We start from the raw sequence: 21,444 nt of genomic DNA, 5'->3' as shown, positions 1-21,444 counted from the left end.
CATTTACGAGAAAAACACTGGCTGGTATTTGCAAACGTGTAATGAAAGCTTTGAAAAACATGAAGTACAAAAGATACATAATTACAAACGAAATGTGATTGAGCAGAGTATTTTATTTTCATTTAAAATTATACAATTTAGTATAGAAATATTTTGGGTAAGAGTGGATGTATTGAAAGGGTAAAAACACAAAGATAATGTAATTTAACAATTTTATTGTGAAAGACATACATGTGGGGGGTTTTATGCAAGATTCCCCACGTTAAAAAAAAAAATCTTTTCCATCTATGCTTTCCTTACATTCCGGCATCCCTTACATCTCTGCATTCTTTACATCCATGCATTCCTTACATCCCTGCATCCCTTACATTCCCACATAACTTACATCTCTACATCACTTACATCGTTGCATTCCTTATATCCATGCATCCTTTACATTCCTACATCACTTACAACGCTGTATCCCTTACATCTCTGCATTCCTTACATCCTTGCATCCCTTACATTCCTACATAACTTACATCTCTACATCACTTACATCGCTGCATTCCTTACATCCCTGCATTCCTTATATCCCTGCATCCTTTACATTCCTACATCACTTACACTGCTGCATCCTTTCCATCTATGCTTTCCTTACATCCATGCATCCCGTATATCACTGCAAGCCTTATAATAAATATATTACAAATACACTGGTTCGAGTAAACGTAATTAAAGGTAAGTAAAGGTAAGTAAAGGTAAGTAAAGTTTCATAAGTCCCATCTTTTAAATTCAAATTTAGTTCCTTTTTTTCCCGGCAGAGGGCGCTGTTTCGACGTCGAATCAGCGCCATCTGGTTTCAGAAAAAGGAACTAAAGCTTGCCAAAATTTTGGCCCTCTGGCGGGAAAAATGTGAACTAAAATTTCGATGTCGAATCAGCGCCATCTGGTTTCAGAAAAAGGAACTAAAGCTCGCCGGAATTTTGGTCCTCTGGCGGGAAAAATGTGAACTAAAATCTCGATGTCGAATCAGCGCCATCTGGTTTCAGAAAAAGGAACTAAAGCTTGCAGGAATTTTGGCCCTCTGGCGGGAAAAATGTGAACTAAAATGTCAACGTCGAATCAGCGCCCTCTGGCTGCAAAAAAAGGAACTAAATTTTGTAAAAATTTAAAATTAAAATTACTTTTCACCAGACTACTTACCTTTACTTACCTTTACTTACCTTTATTCGCACCAGTGGCCATAAGTATTTTATTTATAATATATTTATTGTAAGGGTTGAAAGGATACAATAGATGCTGGGAGAATTCAGGAGTGTAAGGGATACAGAGATATAAAGGGTACAGAGATGTAAGGGATGCAAAAATGTAAGGGATACAGAGATATAAAGGGTACAGAGATGTAAGGGATGCAAAAATGTAAGGGATACAGAGATATAAAGGGTACAGAGATGTAAGGGGTGCAAAAATGTAAGGGATGTCAAGGTATAAGGAATGCCGGCATATACGAGATGCAGGAATATAGGGACGGTAGTGATATAAAGGATACAGGGATGTTAAGGATGCAGACATGTAATGGATGCAGTGATAAAGTGTTAGGTCTCGTGAGGCCCTTAAAGACAAAAAAATAATAAATAACTGGGAAGGTTTAGCCGAGGCCCATAATCCTCGTCCACTTCGATTCTGACCTAAAAGCTTCATACCAGAAATATTGGCTAGTTTAAGGTACGCGAGCAACCCGGTATATCAACACGTGTCGATAATTAGAAGGCGGGAGTGAAATGGGTCGCAAGGCGAAAGGAAAGGGGTACGGTCAGCTTATTCCTGGACTAAACTAGCTTCTAGAACAATGGCGATGTTTATTGAAAGTAATTCCATAAAAGCAATCCTTTGTGACCGGGAGATTTATTCTCGTTAAAATTCCCTTTTTCATTTTACTTTTTTACCGTACGGTCTCTGTCGAGCCTGTCCTCATCCTCATCAGCCGGCTCTCCATGACCCCGCCACCGATTCAATATCGATGCCAGATATTTCGCGCGGCCGCTCGACACAATAATTCAGATGAGCAGGTAATATTGGCGCGGTAATGGTCGAACCATTTGGCTGTGTCGTTATGCTGCATTGGCGCTTGCCACGTTTACGGAGCTCCCGTTTTCAACTGCCCTTCCCCTACGTCCCTCTCTGTTCCACCCTATTGAACTACACACATACAGACGCGCACATGGACACCTTGGTGGTATCGCACCGTTTGCCAGTTCACCCCTGGCTTGACACGTATAGCGTTCAGCCTTCCGCAAACGCTCGAAACGGAATGTTATCATTCGACGATATATCATTATTGCGTTCGACGAGCTTCGAAATTGCATTATTCTTAACGAACGTTCGCGCATATTTCTTGCGCGAATATCTTTTGATGATATCGCCCTCGTTTATTAAGCGACACGCTTGCGCCGAGAGAAGATCGCAGGGGTTGTTTCTCGGTTTTTGGATAATCAGATAAGGAGGATAAAGAATTTTTTTTTATCTCTTCTCCAGTGTTCTTCGGGGTAGAGCTGAATGGTTTATGGCTTATGAGATTGTTTATATGGATTAATTATGTGATTTATGATTATGGCGTCCATTTGGAGGGTGCTAGATTTTGGGGATGATAGAACGAAATGTATTCGTTGAATTATTTTCTTGCTTACTAATTTTAGAGAAATTAAGGGAAAATTTTCGGTTTTTAAGTTTCTACTCGCGTAATTAAATTATATAATTTGATACCTCAAGTGGTATCAGAAATGGTATTTCAGAAATAGAGTTCCTTTAACTGAAATTCAGTAGAATTCACACGTTCTCATTACCAAATTAACGCGAAACTGTAGTCTCTTGATCTAATTATAATTAGCTAATATCGTTAATTGTACACAACCTTATATTCTCACAATTACAATGCAAATTGGTATTACTAAAGGATCTAGGTTCTCTTTCATCGTGTCTGATCCCCTCTCGTTCATTCAACGATAATTCGGCTTGTTCTCGTCAAACAAAGCTTTCAATTACACGCTCCGATGATTTTTATTCGACCCTTCTCCAGGACGTTCAACACCTTCCCAACGCGTTTGCAAACACGAAAAGCAGAATTGCTGACGACTTGGCGAGCGTTTCGAGGATCCTGTTACGTCTATCTTTGGTCTCAAAAGCGTTTCTCTGTTTTCTGGATATCATAAACGAGTTGAGAAGCTTCCGGCTGCAAACAATCCGGTTGGAGGGGGAAAAAATGGGATGGCGGGAATGGGAACGGCTGTCGCGGCAGGCACCGACTCCCCTCGAATTTGCATAATTTGCTGTTGGTGAAGCGAGGGACGTTCGCGAAGAAGCGTGAACTCCGGATGATCTCATAACTTGCAACTCGTTTAAAACGACACGCTCCTGAGCCTACGGGATTTGCGTTTATGGCCCGGAACTTGGTTTTACAAGTCATTTCGAGGATTGTTTCTGGTTGTTCGTTGCACTCTGATGATGCCTTGTCATTTCATTATGCAAGCTAGAAGTTACAGAAAAAGGATATATATTTAATCAGCCTTGACGCATTTCCCAATTTCCTCCCAATTTAATTACAAATATCGTTTCATTCGCGACACGATTCCCATGAATATTTTTCCACGCAGCCGCCATTTACCCCTAACCACCCCTGGTATCAGGTTAGCCGGTATTATCCAGCAAAAAGTTAGCCGTCCACGATAGGATTATCTCGATCCCACGGGAAATCAGTCGGCGGGAAGCAACGGCTCCCGAGAAATTCTTTGACCTCGCTACCTAAGCTTAAAGTATTAATTATCTTCGTTTCGAATACGTACGTTGTCCAGACGGTGGTCAAGCTGTTGTGTTGCACGCGTGACGCGTAAATAATTTCCAGGAAGGGTGGGCTAACTTTAAATTGCACCCCTGTGCGAGAAACAAAAGTTTCGCTAGCTCGTTAGCGAACGACGTGCGTTTTTATCGGGTTAAAAGCGGCTGAAACCGCAGTCACCGGCATTATGCGTGCAAGATAACGGGCTGGAGATACGAGCCGGAAATGGGGAAAAATGGATCGTGCCTGCTGCTACTTGTGGCGGTCGGCATTTTAATCGTATGCCGTATAATCGTCCTGCGTGGAACGATATAATCATATAGTGGTGGACAAAATGATAAGACACTGGGAGGATTTTTTCAGAGAAGAGCATTTAATTATATCTGCAAAAAGATGTTCTGTCGTGGCTTTTATACTGGATTTTACACTACTTTTATTTTATAATAGAATGTTGGAAAGTTGATTTTCTCTTTGAATGTAGGTTGCTCGTGAACAGGAAGTACCATATGTTTCAAAGTATTTTTTGCTTTTAATTATAGTGGAGTATTGATTATCTGAGGTATGCTGAAGATGATTAGAAAGTGGCATAATATGGATAAAGAATCTTTCAGGTTCTATATAACATACTCGAAATTTTAATCTCTTAATACGTGACAATAGGGTTTAATAATTTACCTAATTAAAAATACTCCTACAGATATTTGAAATGATTAATCATAGAAATAACAAGATACCTCTAAATTTAATTTCTATTTTACAAGCATTCTCTTTCGTGTTAGATCACTTCTAAGAAAATAAGGTTCTTAAAGCTTGAATCAGACGTCCTATCATTTTGTTCGCCAATTTAATTGGCGCATTCTAGTGGCATGGTTATTGATAAGAGAATATCGCTATTGAATGAACGTAACTTGGTAAGTTGACTGGTCAGAAATCGCCTATCTGCAGGACTAATTTAATTTCGCGAATATCTGCCGACCATTAGGATAATTGGAGCCCGGCGTGTACGCACGATCGCTCGTATAGGAAGCTGGCCTTTAATGACGTTATTATTTCCGCTTCATAGACAACAGCACTTCACGGTGAAGTTTTCTGGTTCTTCGACCGGCTCCATATCGTTTCCTCCGGCTTTAAACCGATTCATAAACGTGATTCATGCGATATCATGGTATTCGTATATCGCCTGTTTTTCTCCTACTTCCGGGAATAATTAAGTTTACGACGAATAAAACTTTTGAGAGAGTACTTGAATGCAAAAATATTTGCTTCCGCAATTCTATGCGGCATTTTCAAATTAAACAAGCCTACCAGTAAATTGATATTAAAGAATCGGTTAATGAGTCATGCAATCAGAAATTTGCAGAATATTATTGGTGTCGTAATTGGCCCTAATCTCTTGCTATGGATAAGATAATGTATTTAATGGGGTGTAGGAGATAATATTTAAAAAATTTACAGTTTTCTAAATTATGGTTTAATAAATATTTACAATAATAATTCAAATTCAAAAAATTCAAAATGGAACTTCATTGATCGAAATACTGCATCTTTCGCTTCATTTCCTTCGAACACAGGATCCACCCTTTCTTCGATGGATTTCATCTTCCTCTTCGCCGTCGACGATCAAACAAGCTTCCAGATGACGTGGAAATCGTTTAGTTAGAAAACTGCTTTCGAATATCATTCCATCGTGCTAATCCAAGAGGGCGTATGAAATCCGACGGAACTGTTCCCAGCCAGTGAACACGCGGAAACCTTTTTGAATAAGGATCGCATGGTTGAAACTCGGAGAATACTTGAAGCTCGCCAGCGCAACGAGAAGTCGGACGGATTGGCTGTTGGAACGACGCCTGGGAGACGGAAGCAGACGTTTGGACGTGGAGTAAACGAAGAAGAGAAGCGAAGGAAGAGACGACGAGGTATAAGTAGAGGAAGAAGAGGTCTGCTGCTACGAGAGATTCACGAACCTTGAAATGAGAAAACGTTTGGGTTTCAACCTTCCGTTTCTGCTCTGCGTTCCGTGAGCCTCTAATTAAAGAAGAAGAAAAAAGATACCCCTGACGAACAAATGAGATGTGTGGACGAAACATTCAATCTGTTACTTATTTTTTTTCCCTTCAACACTGGCATATTGAACCTTTCCCGTCTAATACAAAGAACTACCCAAGTGTTACACTCACTTATTAATGAAACTTTGCCAGCTTGTAGAGCTCGTCGGGTTGAACACGTCTATACTCCCTTTTGGGCGCAGACGGGCGCAGAATTGTTTAAAAGATATTAACAATTACAGTTAGTTACTCCTTACATTCTGAAGTATAACAAACTCACACATACAACTCTCAATCTAGAGATCCACGGTTCAAATCTTTGGTTCCCAACATTTTTTTTTTTTTTAGTGATAATTTGTCTCGTTTTGAATAACTATTACATAAAAATTTTCATAAAAAAAAAAAAAAAAAAATTTTTGGGAACCAAGGATTTGAACCGAGGACCTTCAGATTGCGAGTCATGTGTTTAACCACGGAGTGGATCCATGACTCGCAATCTGAAGGTCCTCGGTTCAAATCCTTGGTTCCCAAAAAAAATTTTTTTTTTTTTTATGAAAATTTTTATGTAATAGTTGTTCAAAACGAAACAAATTATCATTAAAAAAAAAAAAAAATGTTGGGAACCAAGGATTTGAACCGTGGATCTCTAGATTGAGAGTTGTATGTGTGAGTTTGTTATACTTCAGAATGTAAGGAGTAACTAACTGTGATTGTTAATATATTTTAAACAATTAGCCGTCTGCCCCCAAGAGGGGGCAAACAAGAAGGAAAAACAATTTATGTCTAACTCAGAATTTTCATCCAAATGCATTTGGAATACAACATTTGCAGGCTTAGAAGAAAATGAAGGATGGGATGAAAAGTCTCCCTCTTCCGTTCGATTCGTTCCACTCTTCCCGGCTCTTTTTATTCCCACGTAGGTACAAGCCGTTCGGGAAAGTATAGCAAGCGGCGTGAACGATGCCAGCTATTGGCGTGGAAAAATGCGAGTGGAAAATGCTCGGCGGATAGCCAGTGTAACTGGGAATCGGGATAAGGAAGCCCGAAAAGAAGAAAGACGGAGGAGGTGTTTTCTTTTGGTTTACGTGACGCTCCGCGTAGCTTCGATATAACCGAGCAGATCGAAGCGGAAAGTTGTTCCCATCCTGCGGTATGCTCGGCCGCCCCCCGGGAATGTGGTCCTCGCAACAGACTGTTTTCCTCTCCTCTCCCTTTTGCTTGCTTTATTTCTCTCGCCCCGACGTCTTTCATGCGCCACGCTCTCTTCCTTTTCTCCTATCGACTCCGTGTCTCCTCGTCCGCTTCCTTCCTTTCCTCGCCCCCTTGGCTGACTTGTGTTGGGTGACACCCAACCTAAACCCACGGACGGGTAAACCTGAACCAGCCAACCCCGTCATTCCGGTCGGTCACCCACTCGACCCCCGTTCTCCTACGATCGAGAAGCCTGGTACTTACCGAAGGGCTACTTTTGCACTTTGAGTTTCTCGCTTTTCATTACTCGCCAAATGACGATGAGAGTTGATATGGTGTGATTGGAGTTTGAATTGTTGCTTGAGAGGTAATCGAGGTAATACGGTAGCTGATATTAACCCTTGAGGCGAGGCTTAACTGATGGGGTGGTTTTTCATATAAAGAACTCTAGTGTAAATAATTTCTAATGCGATTATTATTTTCAGTAAATGTCATGATATTAAGCTTGTAATAATGTACAGTTTCAAATGAAGAATTAATAATAGGCAATTGTTTTCAGTAATATTACCTATCAGTGATAGAACTATTTACACAAATAATTAATAACACAATTACTGAAACTCGGGATTATTATCAGGAATTTCATAGTTACAATAACTTTCATAATAGATCAATGTCCAACTTGTATTTTGAAATGAGAAATTAATAATACAGGCAATCGATTATAATAATATTAAATATCAATCACTTAAAATTATTACTAAATATAAGCACTGTGTGACTATATGATCGAAGCACAGAAACGCAGTGAACCTTTCATATAGTGCTGTTGGAACACTATTGTTTCCTATTTCACGTGTACCATGTTTGCCTATAACTTTGTAACCAAACGTTTACAGTCGACCTTTATGTTACATTCTTTTTTATTTCATTTTTATTTATGGCATAAACTCCCTCGCTTTGTCGGGAAATTTCTGGAGCATGCTGGTAGCAACGATTTATGAAGGAACTCTGATAACACCAAAAACCTACTTTTTTTCTACATATTGTTAGTTAGTGGAATTTGATCCAAATATTAGATTCAGTTTTTTTTTTATACCTTTGTTTAGTTTCTGCTAAAATTAAATAGTGTTTTTCGTGGAATTGATGGCTCCTGCAATTTTACATTTCTTTTCATTCATTAATAGAAGATTATTAATAACATTTTATTTGATAGCTTACATTATATTATACACTAGACAATTTTGATTCATTAGAAAATTAACTAAATAATTTTTTCGCCTGAATCGGTGTGTGTGTGTGTGCGTGCGTGTGTACGTGTGTGTATGTGTTTGTGTGACCCCTTTTAGTCGCCTCTTACGACAGGCAGGGGATACCGTGGCCGTATTCTGAACCCCCCGAGCCACAGGGGGCATGTAGTTTACACTCAAATCAAATTATATGATAGTTTCCTGATAGTTTATGGACACAGAGGAAAGATAGAGTTATCTAATTGATTTCGACAGAAATTGAGTTAGAGTAATGTCTGTAATTTACTACTAACAAAGTGATATATTAGAATCTATTTATTCTAAAATATTAATTTACAATATTTCTAAAATTGAAATTTTCTGTAAATAGACTATTTATTGCAAATATTAAAAATTACCTATCAAATAACTTAACTTAATTGCAATAATGAAATTAAGGCTAGAAACACCATCAATAAAATCTGACTATGCCACAATAAGAATATCCAGTAACAGATGAAACAAATGCCACAAAAACATTTCAAGATGATCCATATCTTCCTTCTAACCAGCTCTATTAATTTCACATTACCAGCACCGAAGGAAGTCGAAAAGTAACAATATCCGTTGGGAACAAGAAATAATTTCTTGTTTACAGATGAACGTTGATCCAGTTATTTGTAGCTTCCACACGTATCCTCTTCTATGCCAGTCTACTTCTAATCCAGAAGTAGATTACACCACGAATCAGACGGTTGGAAAAATCACACGTCATTATCTTCCTTTTTACCGGTAAGACGTTATCGTGCTCTGGTACAGGATTCAATCGTGCTTGCACGAAAATAATTCCAGAATGGATCGTCAAGGAGTTAACGAGCACGGTCACTGAAATCGTGGGATCAATAACCTTTCGGGTTAATGTTGGATAATTCCAAGCTGGACAGATTGTCCCGGAATTTCATGGGTCTCCGGCGCCACGGACAGATCATTCGAGTGAGCCACTTCGATAGGAATGTTTCGACTTTTGACAAATGACTCACAGTTGATATCTTATAGTTGCCTTCCTTATAGGAGGTGATGCGCTGTGACTGATGATCCGTCCTGGTTACCACCGCTCCCCCGGGATATTATTTTGTCCTAATAGAAACCGCTTTCCAATTTCCCCGGGAATTTATGTTTCCAGCGTCGTTATTTGATCCCCGTGTGATGGATCTTCCGGATGAGAGGTGAATAAAGAAACGGATAAGCGAATGCTAACGTCCTCTTCATTCGGTTTTTATTTCGCACGAACCATCTTACGATGTGAGTAACAAAAAGTTATCATTTTCGGTCATCGTGAAATGAAATTTTGGTTTTGAATTTCCCCGTAGGCTTCCTCACCATACGCCTCCACTTTCCCGGACTCCCGCTTCTTCCCATAGGCGTTCCAAATTTTCTAATATTTATTCATTAAAAATGATATTATTTTGTTTCAAAATTACTTTTAATATTAATATCGTCAAAATTAAGATTTTAGGAATTCCAACTTCCCTTATACCGTCATTTTCTAAGAACCTCCCACCTATCCTTTTTTGTTTTTTATATTTCTTATCAAAAACAGCTGAATCTTACGAAACATTATCACCGGGCATTTATAATAGATCATTCACCCCATCTACCCGAACGACATTAATTCCCTCAAGTCATTTCACTGGTCGGACGAAAAATGGATTGAAGTCGTTCCTCGAACACGGAACGTCGTCGTTCCGGAAACGAAATGTCCGGAATATAGCGGAAACCTATCAAGACTTTTATACGATCGAAGTATGGGTCGTCCATATCTTACGCAATTCCAGGAGAAACAAATAGAGAAGGAACGATCGTCGTGGGTCAATAACACGGAAGCATGTCCTGTCAACCGAGTTAGCCACCGACTGGATACTTCCTGCCACGTTAGCGCAGCCGTAAACTACGAGCACCATTATTTCGATCCAGTTCATTAACATAGCCGACCCGTCGAATGGACACGCCGAATCGTTCCCAGCCGACTTGCTCTCTTGTTTAATGCACGGTAAGTTGCGCCCACCAGTGACTACAGATGTAAAAGACTGGACATGCCTTTGTTTTCTAGGGGTCATGATTTAGGGTGTCCCAGACACCCTAGATGAGATTAGATCTGAATGCAGAGAGCACAGCCAGTATGATAATCGTGCCTGTTTTACCAGTGACTCTTTTACCGCACCTCAAACTTGATTCTATTTTTATTTTAAATCAGTCAAAAGCAGCACAAGATTGAACAATTATTATTGTAATAGTTTGACAAACTTGTATTCACTTCATGCACTTTGGTAAATAAATCATTTGAAAAAAGCAACTGAGTTATTATTTAATTTACCCAATTTCATTTATGAATTATTTATGTATAAAACAATTGTTTGATCTTTACTAAATTACAAACATAATATATATGAAAATCAAACTTAAATCAAAACACAGTAATTACTTCCCAATATGACCGCTGCATATTTGATCCTTATCAATTATCTTCTATTTTATTTTCAATTCAAGGTGTGGCTTTCTATTACATCTCTCCTCCCCTTTATGAAATAATAGATAAATAATTGAGTCTCATTTTAAATGAACAGGGTATATTGTAGTTTATTAATCACGTACGTTTTTGAAGGGTTAATCACAATTTACTGGTAATTGTCTATATGGAATATCAGTAAGGTTGAAGGGCAAATTGATACAGTAGGGTCGAGTATGTATGTGAAAGGGGCAACTGGCATCGGACGTGTGGGGTCGAGTAGGTGAAGAAACTTCCCATAAAGCTATGTCTGAAAATGCTTTATTAAAGACTTTAAGCGTCTAAAGATTTACGAGCTGAATTTAACGCCACTTGATTTCTTTTTATGGTGGGCCACGCAAAACGGTTGGTTTATGGGAACCTGATAGAAACCGGGGACGATCCTTGAGAACGTATTCAAAATGCCTTTACCAGAATTTTTATCTTGACTTAAGTGTTCGAAGGGGTTGAGACTATCATTAGTCAGCCAACTCGATGTTCGTATTTTTGCTGAAGAAAGGACTTTTAAATGTATGTATGTTGTAATTACTATAATAATTAATAAAATTCATATGAATGAGATGACATGTGAATCAAAATTTATTTGTTTGCCATCTAATAATTGATATAAAAAATTCTAACAATAAATCTTAATCCAGTGTATTATTTGGGTCTTAATCACAATAGTGAATCAACGCTAATTAATACAGCAAATTTATTTATTATTCATCCTTTCATCCAGCTGATATTCTCTTGCTAAAATAAACTTTTAAATAAATTATCACTTGAATATTACCACTGTAATATTTCAATGATCTTTCAATATATCAGGTTAATCAATATCCTCTTGCAATTTAATTTTTTATAATACAATGAACAGTTTAACAGAATAACAAACGATTAGGCAGAACCATTATTAGCATTTTATTTTCTACATCGACAACAGGCAACTTTGTTACGGTATCTGGCTCATAAATTTCGTTTCTCAGGGTCAGTGAACATGATTCCCACGCTGATTGAACAAGGTTCAGCTAACGGATGCCGGGAATCAGTGATCTTGGATAGTTACGTGGTCCAGTTTGAGCTCGTGCTGCACGATGTGCCTGGTATTCCGTCATTCATCTCAGCTGTTCTTCTGCTAGTTCCCAACTTCGTCATATTTTTGTTCCTGAAATCTGTTATCCTTTGACCGTTATGAAATGATCTAACAGAGGCTATCATGAGATTCTATGGCTCACCAAATCGTGTTGCTCTGAATCACTCTATGCATGGATATAATAAAAACGATTGCAATTTTAATTAAAAACGAAAAATTGAAAAATTTACAGAAAATATGGAACATATGGAAAATGTCTAAATGAAGAGCATTAGTCATATTTTAAAGGGTTGAAGAAAATTTCTTAAAATCTACTAATTTTTTTAAATTTTGGTTCATGACAAAAAATTGTCCACTACTGTTTTAAATGATTTTACAAGAAGCACCACTTCAAGAAATACTCTACATACAAGTAACGTTATTATTTTAATAAAGCGTACTTATGAAATTTCCGTATATTCTTACAACGATTTTCCCACAACATTTGCATAACTTATATTCCCACGTTCCATAGGAAAAATAACGGTAAAGAACGTTTACATCGACAACAATACGTTGAAGAGGCAAACATTCAGCAAAACGTTCACGAAGTTCCAGCGAATCCGAATAATGTCTCACCTGGAGACATACGTCCGAATTGATGTGCCTTGTATCCTACCTTACCCGACGATTCGACGCATTTACAGGCGAGACACGCTTGCATTTAGCATAATAATGCGTTGATTGATACGTACGTGAATCAAACTACTGTCGTTAGGGATGCACGATTCGTTTCATCGGCATCGCTTCGATGGCCGCTTATCCTCGATGTTAACGTTTCTCGTGACTTCGGATGGTTTGTAGCTGTCCCACACCAGCTTCTTACTAGAAAACCTACTTAAGCTACTAGCAGCTCTTCAGATTAACCTGGTCATTGGAGACGTATGTAGAAGTACAATCCCTTACAAAAGTCTACATATACCAATGAAATTTTATATATACGAGCGACTTATATAAAACTTGTTTTAATTAATTTGGTAAATTAATAGTAAAAAAAAAATAATTGTAAAATTGTACCTTGCTACAGAATTATTTATACCAACTGTTATATACTTAACAGTGCTATGAAAAAGAATTGAGATTCTATACAGAAAAATAAAAGAAAAAAATTGCAAAAAATTAAACAGAACAAATATGAATACCATCAATTCTAATTTTTATGCCCCCATTAAAATCTCTCCAAAAAGTTTACAGGACACTCCTGACGTAATTAAGACCCACCCCTTCCCAGTTTACAGGTTTCACGGGTGATGACAAAAAACTGAGCGAACCATTTCGTTATAAAATGAGTTTATTTTCTCTGTACCATATATGCTATGTACAACGTGTGTGTATTACGGTACTGAAATATACGACGTTCGACCAAAGGGCGACGTCTAGATACTGGTGAAAGAAAAAAAAAAAAAATTAAAGAGCGTTACAATTAACGAAGAAATTAGTCGGACACATCGAAACTTCCTCCCCTTGAATCGCACGATTCGCATAATCGTGCAACCGGAGAAAAGAAACGACAGGCGACGTGTGTCGTACGTGGACGCGTAAAGGCGAAAGTGTAGAAACAAAAAAAAAAAAATAGGAAAAAAAAAAGAAAATATGAAATGATAAACGTGACAAGGACGAGTATTCTTGAACAGCGTTACACGTTTAAACGTACGAAATAAATAAGCCATCATGATTGGTGCGCTTGTGTTCTGTTAAAACAGCCGGGTAAGCTCTGTACGTGACTCGCTGATCCAAATCGTTCAGTTTTCTCGTAAAGTCGCAAGGGAAATGTAAAAGAAAAAAAGGGGGAAAAAAAAGAGAAAAGGGTCAGAGAAGATCGTGAAGACAAAAGGATCGAGAAACGCGAGAGGTTTCAAAGAAGAATGCACACGCTTGTCAGGGTACAGAGCAGACTCGAGCTTTTTTTTCAAGCTTTACGACGAAGTAGGCGCGCACCTCAGGCTCGAGGACAAGCACCGACGTTCTCTGCACACTTGTCAGCACTCACGATAAAGAAGGCCAGGGGTACGAATATAAGGCTCATTAAGAAGGACGACGGAAAGGATGGAAGCGTGCTAAGGAAAATAAGAGTAAGGGTAGGAAAAGCAAACTTCTTAGACGCGAGAGGCGCCGAGGTCAGTGTCAAAAGTAACACACACAAGTGCTATCTCGGCGTGTCATCGTGAAAGCGATCGTCCTCGAGCCTAATATTATCCTTTCATCGCGGCCTCGCGTGTCCTCTTCATCATCCTGCTCGCGAGGCCGCGTTCGCTTAATCTTAATTCACGATACATGCATGCTTGATTTTTTACTTCCATCGTATACGCGTTAACCCTTGAACAGCGGAGCCTGGGTCAATCCAGACCCCGTAAACGTATCCAGAAAACGTATACAAAAGTATCAACTTAAAATTAAACGTATCATTTTCAAACGAAAGGCTTTCGTATGTCAATAGAATAATTTCTAAAGAAACAGCGTCAAATAGAAAATTCAGATTCGAGCTCTCTTCATGGTCCGCCGTCCAAAGGTCAGTGGAGAATTACATTTATAAGAGACCCTATTCGACGAACAGTACGATACAGTTTCCATTGACTTGGATTGAAACATCTATTGCTATTAATGGCAATTGTATCTTTGATGTTCCACGAAGTCGATGAAAAGTGCTCGAGTGTCATTCTAAAACTAAATACTTGAAATGCTGCTTCGGTACAAGATGGCGCGAGAAAATCTCCAACCCCCTCCCCTGTGTTCATTCTCCTTTTGAGATACTTCAAAGTGAAATCTTTTGATTGTCAGACGAGGTAGGTGAAAATTCTTCATGCACCATCTCGTATACTCGTTATACGCTCTAGGATCGTACTTCTAATTAAAAAAAAAAAAAAAAAAAGAAACATATCGCGAGCGGCGAATCGTGAACGCGCGCGAGCATTCGCGTTCGCGGCTCGCAATTCGATCGTTCTTGTTATAAAAAATTGGCTCTACCCTCTCACCACAAGCAGATTGGATATACTACGTCAGCGTTAGCGAAAAATTGCTTAGTATTAATCGTAAGTGTAAAATAAAATGATTAGGTCGCGTCGCTTACTTGGATATACGCGTAGGCACCCTTCGTTGGCATCTTATCGTCGTATGTATATATGCTGTGTACATATACATACATATAAAAAAAAAAAAATGAATAGAGAGAAAATTGTAAAAATTGCGAAGCGGGAAGAAGAGCTAGCGCGATTCGTCGTGACACGCGCGAAAAACGCACTCTAGAAAACTACGTCACACCTACGGTCAGTGTTTTCAATCAACGGCTGCCGATTCAAAAGAGAAATCCCATTTTAATCCTGCGTTTCCATTGCACACCGCGAGAGAAAGCCTAGCAATTTCTATGGCAATTAGTGCCGATAATTAAAGCGAGCGTCCTTTCACCGCTGGTTCAATATCGCTGCGTCCTGCTGACATTTTTCAACCCCCTCGACTGTTTCCACCCGTTCTGTCAGGTTTCATTGTTGTTGCACTTCGAATGTGTTGCGTCTACTGACGTTTCGGAAAAACAAATATTTGTATGGAGAAACAGGAAGAAATTGAAATGATTGATGGAATTGAAGAAACTTGAGTCAGAATTGGAACTTTTTTGAAGTTATTAATTTTGAGTGAGTTATTTGAAAAAGTTCTGAAGTTGTAGAAACTAGAGCTATCGATTTGGTAATGAGAAAAAATAAGAAGTTTCTATTTTTATTAAATCTGAAATTTTCTATTAAAAATGAAAGCAAGCTTTAGTGCTTCGTTCTATGATAAATATAAAAATTTAGATAATGCATGAAAATGATTAACTCGTTAAATTATTTATCACAGTTAACTTCTTCTGAACAGGGTTAACTCTGTAATCCATCAAGAGTATGGGTTTCCATATCCTAACCAGGGTTAACCGGGTTAGAAAGCGGTTAGAATCCCCGCTTCAAACATTCGGTGACATGTTTGTCGATGGTAGACAAATGTCGAACAGATCCAAAGTTTGGTTAACTGAAATGCAAACGTACCGTGTTGGTCCTCCCTTCTTTATCTCCCCTCTTTTGTTCTCGCCGTTTGTCTTGACGAGCGTATTCAAATTTTCAAGTTTCTCAATCAATCCGATCCTATCCCGGTCCTTTGTAGTGGGAAAATCAATGAAGTCTCAAGACAACCTGGTTAACCGATTTAAATTTATCGTCAAACGTTCTACTTTTACCGTTCACCGACTGTAAGGGATGTTTCCAAACAGGATGGTAGAATTTGAATAGTTAAAACTATGATAATTGTGCAAATACATTAAATTTTTGTTATAAATAAATTAGATTAGTGATTCTAAAAGTAATTTAAATAATTCCGTATTAAAATTGTTATTTTAATGGCTATTAGGATTTTTAAGATTTTTAAAACTCAAAATTATCAAATTTCTCAAAATTTTTGCACAAATCTCCAGAGTTAAATAATTGCCATTTGTACCATCCGTTTTGTAACATCCAGTACAAATTCCCGTCACAGATCCGGATATCTTCCGGTTTCCGGATCGCAGTTTCGCTTTGGCCCACGTAAAACCGGTACCTCGTAGAGAACTTTGAGTCAGCCAGCTTTTGGTAAGTTCGTCGGTAAGACTTGTTATGTTAAATAGCAATTCCTCCGCGAAATGTAACCCGTTCGAATGTACTGTCTCTGTGCCCCGTGTGCGTTCCGCGGCGACGTTTGCACGTTGGATCTATGTTTCAAAGTTAAGATCGACTCTCCGTTATAACTTGCCGGGATAACCGGTATATTTCAGGCCGGGATAACTTCTCTGAACGTAAACGTTCGTCCGGTAATACAGCTACGGTGGCTCTAAAATTTTCGTAATAAAGTTACTTCCTTGTACAAACGTTTTGGATCGAACTTTCTGCTTTCGTACAACGACGTAGACCTATATAGAAACGTAGGGATAAGGGTACGTTTTCATGTGACACTGACATTTTTTGTGACTCTAAAATTTAGAAAATGAAACACGAAATTAAATTAAAATTAGGGCTCTCTCCATGGTCCGCCATCCGAGGGTGAAAATTTTTTGAAACTTGAAGAAGAGATAAAATTTGCAAAATTGTAAAGTAATAAATTAATAAAAACAAAATAATTAGGGACATATTAGGAACAACTATCAGCAGCCCTGGAAATTACTCAAAATTATAGTGTTGCTCTAATAAAATTGAGGTCTCATCGAAATTGAAATTGGTGTAGTATATTGGGTGCCCATAATGGAATAGCCTGGCTTTGAACGTCCTGATTTACTATCACATAAAAACTCCCCCTAAGAGAAGCAGTTTTCCTTAACGAAAGCTTCTCGTTGATCAGGTGTCGGTGTTATGGTTCGGAGCACGTTGGTCCAGATTGATGGGATCACGTGTCCCGATGTAAATTAACTTGACCAGGCTGCTGGACGATGGAAACGTAGCTAAAGTTAAGTCCGAAGGGGGTGCCGTTTACGTGGTCCTAGATAGGTAGCCAGCGATCCGGCGCCGTCTCGTTTTCCCGACCCTACTTGCTCCCGAATTCTCATCTAACCCCCGCGAAGCTTAGCTTAACCCCGAGACACCGCAAGAGGCAATTAACCTTCCGCCAACCCCTTTACGCGCATTGCTTCTCTCTCCCTTTGCCTATTCCTACTACCCTCTCACCCAGTCCTATCTTAAACCACCCCTGACCCATCCACCTCGGTCACCCCGGCTGTTCCTCCTGTTGATATCCCACTCGGAGCATCTGCATAATCATGCTCGATTCCCAATGCTAATTAGAATCCGCGCCGGTGCCGTATCCTATGTACGGAGTACGCGTCGACCTCCATCACCTTCGAAGCCACGCCACGCCATGCCTCTCGTCCCGCTTCCGCTTGTTTCGCTTTATCCTGTCTCGTTTCGCGTACGAACAGGCAGGAAAAACAGGCTCGGAGAAATAGAGCGGGAAGGAGGAAGTATCCGCGAAGAAATAAGAAAAGTTAGAGATTATGCGCTATTATGAATGAAGGATGACGAAGCTGAAAGATAATCGATCGAGCCTGCCTCTTTGATCGCCTAATTGCTTCCAGCTACACTACCTCCTAATCATTTCTACCCGCGGTCACTCGCTTTTCACAGCTTCCACAACCGATTCTATAAGAGCTATTCACCGATCGTTACTGGACGTATTTTCTATTGAGAAGTTTCGAAGCAGAAGTTTCCCCTTTGGAAGGAGCCGATGACTGGTCAAGATTTCATACGTACGCGGATTTTCACGTTAACCGGGTCTGCGTGTCGCGTTAATTAGAGGCTGTCATCGCGAGCGGATGAGAAGAAGAAGAAGAAGAAGAGCCAGGACGGACGTACTCGTCCGCCGCTCGACTGATCTCGGGAAGAAATCGGCGATCGTTCTGGGCTGTTTCTTCTCTAGTTGGTAGCCGGTAATTGGAATCGCGGCCTGGATAGGCTAGCTTTTTCAAGTATGAGAATTCTCAAGGTTAGACTGAACCGAGGTAGCCGATGATGCAGGATCGATCGTTCATCCTAGGAGGGATAGGAAGACATAGGAAAGGAAGATATGCAAGCGATCATTCTTATAAAGTAAAGAGAGCACGAAGTGTCATCGAGCAGACGGCCAGTTGCTGTTGGGATTATTTTGTTTCCAAATTTCTCCTATCTGCCCGTCCGTCGAAGTAGATCTACCAAATGCTCCGGAAAGGATTTGCACAGTTCCCGATTAACAAGGCAACAGTCGGCTGTCGTCGGAAAGTAATTATTCACGAAATACCTCCAGCCTACTCAACATCATTGGATTTAATTTAGATCAAGCATTGTCATCGAATAGTTGAAGAAGATTTTTATGGAAAAATGAGAACTCGAGTAAGTTCTTTAGCCAAATATTGTTTCCATGGAAGAAACCCATCCGTACGAAAGTTGGCTGGAGATTCGTGGCATCGACAGCGAAGGAAGACAAGATTGAGGGACGGAGAGAGGAAACGAAGGCTGCTCAAAAACGGCGCCCTGAATATCCGGCGTCGTACAACTTACAGAGGCTGTCGGTGCGTCCCGGAACGGAATGCATACCGGGAACGGAAACCGAGACCGAGAGTGCTTCCTGATGCTTCAGCATCTGCCGACGTCTCTGCCAGGTGAAGGTCCACGCGGCTATGATGGCGATCTGAGCGACGAGGAAGACGGTGCCGGCTACGATCGCCTCGCCCAGGTTCATGCATATGCCCATCGTCGACGATATGTCCTCGCTCTCGACGAAAACGGTATCCTTGCTCGCCGAGCTGCCGTTCGCCGCTTTGCTGTCGTGCTCGAAACCGAACTTGTCCGTGATCTGAATGGATTGCACCAGAAGGAGATCCTCGCGGCTCTGGGACGAGGTTCCGGTCGAACGACGACGACGACGTTTGCCGTAGGAAATGACGGATCTAAGCTCGCCGGTTAACTCTTCTTGATCACACTGTACCGGCTCGCAAGTGGGCATGCAGGGTGTCACCAGCGCGCGGAATTGCACCACCTCGGAGCTGGGGAACTTGAAAGCGTCGAAGTGAGACAGCAGGATCTGAAACGAGAAGAAAATGTTCGTTAATTCAATGTTTCCACATTTGTTTAGAGAAGATGAGGTCTGAGCTTTTCCGATTCAATTAAAGAACCTAATTAAGTCTAATCTTAATAGACCTAATTTCAGTGTAATCTAAATTTAATGTAGATTTCATTGAACAAGTCTGAATATTTAACGACGTCTGGGAAGTTATAATCACATTGAACGTTTAACTAGTTCAGATTCTGAATAGATTCAATCTTTCACGATCTTGAAGTGTTTCAGATATAAACTTGTACGTCATATGTGTCAATGTCAATGTCTGTACCGTGTGTCAGCGTTTAAGCTAAAAGAATATTATTTATTACGGTGACCCGGTTATTATTCAATTGCATAGTGAAAGTTCGAGAATCGAAATAGATAAGTATAGGTATCCACATTCCTTGGATGATTTGCAAGTCACGTGAGAAATCACTTTGTGCCGTTATCCATCATTATGATAATACATCAACAGCTGCGGCAAACAACCTTACTGGATTGCAACAATTTTAACATTTTTCCTTATTCCAATGAAGTTTACCGTTGATAGAAACTGCCTTATCGCTACCAGGTCCTTTGGTTCTTTCTTTTCTGGTTACATTACTTTATGACTAGGTACTTTTTTACAATTTTCATGGATTTTATGTAGCATGAGAAAATAACTTTTCACGTGAAGACGGTGGAATTTCATTTATACTTTTTTATCAATTCTGTAAGTTTAGATCGCGATTGATCTAAGCACCGCCGTTCGAGGGGTCAGATCCCTCGATCTGAAAACGTCCTTTAAATTACCGCCACCGTTTTCCGGTATGCCCGCAAAACACGAGACAAAATGCAGAATAGTATAGCGAGAAGAAGATGCTCGCAACACGCCGGGCGTCGTTAATGGCACGCAACTCGCGCGTAATAGAAGATCGCGGGGAAACTGGTTTTTGCCATTGTCGTCGCAGCTGCGGCCCAATTTTTTTCCCCGCTCATTAGGTAAGACCGTATAACAGCAATTACATGGAATTACATGAGGAAAAAGGTTTGAAGGGAGGCTCTTTTATGGGTGTCCTTAGAAGGATCCTTCACGAGGTATTCCGGACCCCATTTCAATAAATTGGCCACACTATTTTCGCTGATTTCTTCAGCTGGCGACCCCGAAGAGAACGAGGAGCCTGTCAAAGACAAGTATTGATCGTACTTCTCCTCCCTCTTTTTCTGCCCTCCTCATTCGGACAATCCAACCGAGCCGGACACGATTCCTGTCCGCGTGACCGCTATTGTCGTTCCATCTTCGATAGAGAATCAATTCGGCTCAACACTGTCAGCCATCTTTTCCTTTCTTCTTCATATTTTTTATCCTTCAACGCGATATACGTTGCTCGTGATCGGTCTTAGCGCCGCCACGCGCGTATTCACCCTCGGAACTGGTTTCTACGCCACGTTACAGACTTCGTATCGTATTTACACGCCGTGCACGTACACTATCGAGGGGGGGAAGTAAGACATTAAAATATGCTTCATTCCGTGTACAGCTTCATTTAGCTGTTTCTTTGGCGAGAGAGCGTCCCGCGGAACGAGCGGAACTTTATTAACTCCGCGTCAGCCGAGCGGAGGCCGGCGGAAAGGCTTAGAGGAGCTGGGGTTAATAAAACGCGGGAAAAGAAACGCAGCGGTGTAGCATCGGCATCTGGTACCCGACCGTTTATGTACCCTTCCCTTACAACGAGAACACGATGGCGACGAACGTGACACGTTCTCTATGGCGACCAACGACTATTGCACGCTGATGATACACTGAGATATCTCTACATGCTCGAGGAGAAACTTGTAAGGAAGACGGGTTGAGAAGTTTACACGACGGAATTGTTTAAAGATTTTACCATTAGAAATAGGCATTAGAATGTTAGAAATATATTAGAACATTAGAAATATTAGAA

General features: G+C 40.0%; 2 protein-coding genes across 5 annotated transcripts in view; one reads left to right on the top strand and one right to left on the bottom strand.

The window, feature by feature from the left end:
• The window catches only part of Atg16 (Autophagy-related 16), a 397,790-nt gene that overhangs the window by 129,478 nt on the left and 246,868 nt on the right, over window positions 1–21,444 (top strand). The gene's annotated exons all lie outside the window — the stretch shown is intronic.
• Window positions 13,353–21,444, bottom strand: part of neo (ZP and PAN domain-containing protein neyo) — a 192,235-nt gene continuing 184,143 nt past the window's right edge. For both annotated transcript variants that reach the window (XM_034328169.2, XM_034328168.2), the window contains one exon: window positions 13,353–19,501. In XM_034328169.2, the coding sequence (XP_034184060.1) occupies window positions 18,938–19,501 (564 nt within the window). In that variant the 3' untranslated portion in view covers window positions 13,353–18,937. The remainder of the gene's footprint in view (window positions 19,502–21,444) is intronic.

Source organism: Osmia lignaria, chromosome 1, assembly GCF_051020975.1.
Source record: "Osmia lignaria lignaria isolate PbOS001 chromosome 1, iyOsmLign1, whole genome shotgun sequence".
NCBI lineage: Eukaryota > Metazoa > Arthropoda > Insecta > Hymenoptera > Megachilidae > Osmia > Osmia lignaria.
This window is presented reverse-complemented; position numbering and strand designations above follow the sequence as displayed.